Below are 5,494 nucleotides of genomic sequence, written 5' to 3'. Positions count from 1 at the left end.
GCCTCCCCACAACCGTTTTCTCCCTAGAAACGCTTCTGCCAAGCAGACAATTCTGCCGGGTTCCTGCGGGGCTTTCAAGCAGCTCCCAGCTGGCTGCATGCCAGGGCCCGAAAATGCCGCCAGCTCCCCGCACGGCACCGCCACCCAGAAATCGGCTCCAGGGCCTGCTTGGGAGGAAGCCCGGCCTGGGTCTGCTCCATCTGGACCTGCTTTGCTATCGAAGAGGCCCCCCCAAGAAGGAAGACGCATCGCCCCGCTTCCCAGAGCATCTGAGACAGGAATCAGTGAAAGGCGGTTACGTCGGCTGAGAGGAGGGTGGGAAGTCTCGCCACCCTCCCTGGGGCCAGGAAGCTGCCCCCACTCTCGGTGGGGACCGGGGTGGGGGGCCCAGGCACGCTGATGACCACGTCCTCCTGAGAATTTAGACAAGCCTTTCTTCGACTCGGGGGAGTTCAGGGTTAAATTGGGAAGCCGTGAGAAAACCTTGGCAGGGCAACCACCACCTAATTCCTTCCACAAGGGACCCCACGGCCACTCATCCCCAGGTGGGGGGAGAGCAATGCACAAAACACACCCCACGTAGATAAAAAGCTTTTTTTTTAATTTTATCAAATCGATCTGTACAAAAGTTAGCGTTGCTTGATCAGGAAGTAGCGAGACACAGCAGGTAAGTGATAGCCAAAGTGTCCCAAACTCACAGAAAAATAGATTGCATAAAAACGAGTCTGCTGCAGCTCCCCGCCCCCCAGGAAAGCAATATGCAAAAACAACAACAAAAAAAGTTTTTTAGAAAAAGGTAGGAAAGAGTAGAAAAAGTATAAAGAAGCAACCTCTCCGATGTACTTCAGTTTACGAAGTTTTCAAGGCACAGGTGTCCAGGAAGTAGCATAGGGTGGAAGCAGTGCAGGTAAACCAGGTGTTATTCGTCGAAAACTAAGAAGCGAAAAACGTTCAGTGGAGAATGTTTCAGTTTCACAGCTTGGCAGGTGACGCCTGGTTCCTAAGAGCCAAATGATCCTATTTCTCCAGCCACCCTTCCCAGAAAATTCCAGTCTTGTACCACTCGGCACGGGTGTGAGCAGGGACGAGGTTTGGTAACGCCCCTAACTTCCCCACTCTGACATAGCCCTGGGTGCAGAGGGGCCGCAGCCTGATCACAGACACAAGGCAAACCCCTTCCCGTCCCTTGGTTTCTGGCCCCGACCTCGAGGCGGGAGCAGCCCAGGCCTCCCCACAGCCTCCACCTGCCTGGGACAAGAGCGCCAACCCCTCCCCTTTGCTAAGCTTCCCCAACTTCCATTCTGTCTTAGAAATCTACTCTTTGCACAAATGACTTCATTAACTAAAGATAAAATAATACAGAACATAAATACATTTTTAACAGCGTTCAAAATGAACCAAACACTTTTAAGCCTCCAAAATAAAAAAGGAGTGTTAGTCACAGCCAAACCTCGCGTGGAAGAGCTCTGACTACACAAAACGCCTTGGCACACAGGCGGGTTGGTCCCAAGAGATGCTCGCGTGGTGAATCCCAGGTGATAGGCCGTCGCCACAGCAACATCGTCCGCCCGTCCAGACAGCCTCCGGACCTCCAAACGCAGCCGGCCCGGCACCTGTGTTCTCTGTGCTGGCGGCTATCCCGCACCAACCGAGATGCAGAGCCAATACGCTGGTGTCTGGGCTCCTCTCGGAACAGTGACCAGGTGGCCGGCCTTCATCACGGAGTCACCAGCCCGTCGCCGCGGGGAGAGAGGAAGAAGGAAGAAAGAGCTGTCTCGGCGAGAGTCTGGAGGTTTGGAAGCAGAGGGACACCCGTGACGAAACGTGGTTTCCCTGCAGACGCCAGCGGCTGCTTCTCCCACCCTCGTGAGCACGTATCTTCCGGAAGATCTCCAGGACTGTTTTTCTTTGCCGAGAAAGCGTCCCCCTCCATCGCCAGGTCTCTCCTCCCCGCAGCCGGCGGGGGGGCGCCTCAGGGCCGGGTCAGCGTGGTGTACACGGGCTGCTCCCAGTTACTGGTGGGGCTGTGGGCGGCCGGCATGGACAGGCCGTTGAGCAGGGGCGAGGCATAGGGCCGACGGGACGAATGGAAGTAGGGGTACTGGTACAGGCTGGACGGGTAGCCGGGGTACGGGCCGTAGTAGCTGGAGGCCTGCAGGTCGGTGTAATCGCACTGCGAGCCGCCGAAGGAGCTGGCGGACACGGAGGGCGCAGCCGTGGTGACGCAGGCCTGTGCGCTGTAGGAGCCGTAGTCGGCTCGGCTGGGCGAGCTGCCGTGTGACTGATCACTGTAGTGGCTGGGGCTCAGCTGCTCCGTCTTGATGTGGGGCCGCGGGGGGCCTGCCTCGGTGGGCGACGCTGAGGCTGACGAGGCCCCCTTGTGGGCCCACACCGGAGACGCCCCCACGCTGGCCGCCCCTGCGTGGGAGTAGGAGGCGCCCCCGTAGGAGCCAGCGGCCACCTGGCTCGGCTCGGCGGTGATGGCCGAGTGGCCGTTGAGGGGCAGGTACTGGTCAAACTCGTGGACGTCAAAGGTGTCCATGTTGCCGATGACCTCGCTGCTCAGCTCCGAGATGTCCACGTTGCTGAAGTCGATGTTCTGGCGGCCGCTGTCCACCAGGCGGCGGCCCTCCAGCTTGAGTTCCTGCTTGCCGCCGCCCCCGCCTGGGTGGTGCAGGTCTGTCTTGGGGGTGGTGGGCGGGGTGGGTGGCCCGTGGGTCTGCCCTGGGGAGAAAGCACGTCCAGGAATGAATGACCCTTCTGTGGGGGGTTGGGGGGGGCCGGCCAGGCTGGCGGGCTGGCGGCGTCGGAGCGAGAGGCAACCAACGGCCAAGCTAACCGCGGCAGGTAGGGATCAACGGCTTTTTGTTCCTTTACATTTTGCAGAAATTCCAGCCAAGCCAGACCTCCCTCAGTCCTTGCCCGAGAAGATCCACGCAGCACCGTTCTCCAGGAAGGCTTGAGGCTAATGGGGCCTCAACGTGGAGACGGGGGTGTGGGGCGAGGAGACGGCAGTCCCGGCCGGCCAAAGCTGGCACTGGGGCGTGCTTCGGGAACACGGAGCCCTGTGTGCACGACAGTTTATGCACACAAAATTCTTCTCCCCGTGGCCCAGCACAGCACACTGAGGCTTGCAGGATGTCACCAACTTGCCCCTGGCCACTCTGGTGGCCGGGACACCACCCAGTCAGCCTGATTCTGAATCTCGGACTGTTGGCACCATGTGGGCGGCTTTTTTTTTTTTTTTTTTTTCCTTGCAAGTGGAGATGATGTGAGGGTGAGGCTGCTGGGTCCTGGAGTCAGCACAGTGAGCGCCCCACAGAATCCGCACAGGCAGAGGGGAAAGAACCACTGTGGGCAGGACTCACTCAGAGACTCCCCACGTCTCAGGGCACAGGACCCAAGCAGAGCTACCAGGCCGTCAGCACTTAGAGGGGGCTACACAGCCCCCCGGGTATGAGAAACATGTGAGCAGGCACTCGGCGGACTTTTTCTGGGTGCCTGGAGAAGAGCACCTACGCTCAAGTGATCCCTGCTCTCCACCCACCCTATCAATCAGCACAGTCACAATCACAGTGCCCGCCACCCCACCTCCCCGCGTGGGTGCCCTTGAACCCACCTGCGTGGTCGCCATGGTGGTGTGTGTCGCCGAGGCCCGCGTCGGCCTTGTACATGGTGCTGCCGCCCGGGTGGTGGCCCAGCTCGGCGCCCGAGTCCGAGTCGCCCTGGCTGGCCTTCACGCTCTTCCTCCGGCGCGGCTGGTACTTGTAGTCCGGGTGGTCCTTCTTGTGCTGCACGCGCAGCCGCTCAGCCTCCTCCACAAAGGGGCGCTTCTCAGTCTCGCTCAGCAGGCTGCGGGGCCATGCGATGTGTCAGAGTCGGGGTGTGCCCGGCTCTGGTGCCCCACGCCCCACAGTGTCCCAACACCAGCACCCATGCCGCTCTGAGCACTGGCCTGCGGCACAGCTGGCAGCAGATACCAGGACCATTGCGGAGATGCTCGGAGTGACCCAGGCCAACCCCAAACCAGGAACCACTGAGTTCCTCATCCCTGCACCAGTGCCCAGCGCTCCCCCAGCGTGAGGATGGGCAGCTCGAGCTCCAGACCACACTGGCCCGGTCTGTAGGAGTGTTACAGGCAGACAAGCAGCCGGAGCCAGACCCGTACATCTCCCTCCCCACCTTCCTCCTTTTACTTCCCTCTCCGAGGGTGTGTATGTCCTTCCCTTTGGGGTTTTTTTACGGAGGACGGGGCCAGATCCAACTGAGAATTACACCGGGACAAAAGCGAAACATCCCGGAATGGTGCTGGGACTTGGGCGGGCAGCTGAAGCCATTCCCAGACTTGCAGGAACAGTTGCAAAAGCCCATGCCCCTCGCCGAGGCTCAGACACACACTGGCCCCTCAGACCCTTCCAGAAGCCGGCCTCTAACTGCCTGCAGGACAGGGCATTGCGGGGAGTGCGGGAGCTGCCCAGGGCCACAACCCACCATCCGGTCCACGGGCGGCTGTGCCCCAGACCCAAGCAGAAGGCAGGAAGGAGACACATGTGCTCTTGGAGACCCCTGAGCTCCGAGCTCTGGTGCAGAAGCCAGGAGCAGGAGTCAGGGAATCAGCACCCCAATCCCAGAGATCCATCTCAAACCCAGGCAGAGGGTGTCTGGCAGCGGTGGGCGCTGTGAGCTGCCACCGCTGATGTCCTACTTTCGGCTTCCAAGAACAGAACAAAACAACGGCCCCACCACGCCAAAGTGCACCCAGTCGGCCTCCCCGGGAGCCCTTCACCTCACCCCTTCCTTCCCAAGGGGCGCGGTGGAAGCAGAGGAGGAGGAGAGCTGTGGAACAGGGCCTGCCGGGGGGCCACTGCCTGCCTTCCGGGGGAGCCGGGGAGCCCGGGAGCAGAGCCTTCCCAAAGAAAGGGAGACCTCCAAAGGGCAGCTTCCCACTGCGCTGGGCCTTGCTTCCAGACCTTTCCTCGGGGAGGAACGGGCCTCGCAGCTCGCGCTCCTGGGTCCGCACTCCGCGTGGCAGCAGCTCCCCCCGGGTAGGGGACTCCGGGCTCCGAGTGCCCTGGGGGCATACCCTCCTCCTGTCCTCGGCCAGCCCAGAACCCGGCACCCCGCGCCGGTCGGCTCGCCAGGGGGTGTTTTTCCTCTCGGACCCGCCCGGGAGCCTCGCCGCTGTCCTCCCACGCCCGGCCCGCGCCCCTCGCCCGGCCGGCTCACCGCCACAGCTTGCCCAGCGTCTTGCTGAGCTCGGCGTTGTGCAGATGCGGGTACTGGTCGGCCAGTTTGCGGCGCGCCGCCTGCGCCCACACCATGAAGGCGTTCATGGGCCGCTTCACGTGCGGCTTGGCTTTGAGCGCGCCGCCGCCGCCGCCGCGCACCGGCATGGGCACCAGGCTCCAGTCGTAGCCCTTGAGCACCTGCGACACGGCGTCGCGGATGCAGGCTGGGAAGCGCTCGTCCGCCGCAGCCTCGCCTGCGTCGCCCC

The 5,494-nt window shown here is 61.8% G+C and overlaps 1 protein-coding gene across 1 annotated transcript in view; it reads right to left on the bottom strand.

Moving 5' to 3' along the window:
• Positions 1 to 1,972: 1,972 nt before the first annotated feature.
• The window catches only part of SOX8 (SRY-box transcription factor 8), a 3,736-nt gene continuing 214 nt past the window's right edge, over positions 1,973 to 5,494 (bottom strand). The window contains exons 1-3 of the mRNA XM_023728342.1: positions 5,227 to 5,494; positions 3,620 to 3,852; positions 1,973 to 2,724 (exon numbers count right to left, since the gene is read on the bottom strand). The exon at positions 5,227 to 5,494 is cut by the window's right edge and continues 214 nt beyond it. Coding sequence (XP_023584110.1) covers positions 1,973 to 2,724; positions 3,620 to 3,852; positions 5,227 to 5,494 — 1,253 coding nt within the window. The remainder of the gene's footprint in view (positions 2,725 to 3,619; positions 3,853 to 5,226) is intronic.

Source organism: Trichechus manatus, unplaced genomic scaffold (genome assembly GCF_000243295.1).
Source record: "Trichechus manatus latirostris isolate Lorelei unplaced genomic scaffold, TriManLat1.0 scaffold00024, whole genome shotgun sequence".
Taxonomy (NCBI): Eukaryota; Metazoa; Chordata; class Mammalia; order Sirenia; family Trichechidae; genus Trichechus; species Trichechus manatus.
This window is presented reverse-complemented; position numbering and strand designations above follow the sequence as displayed.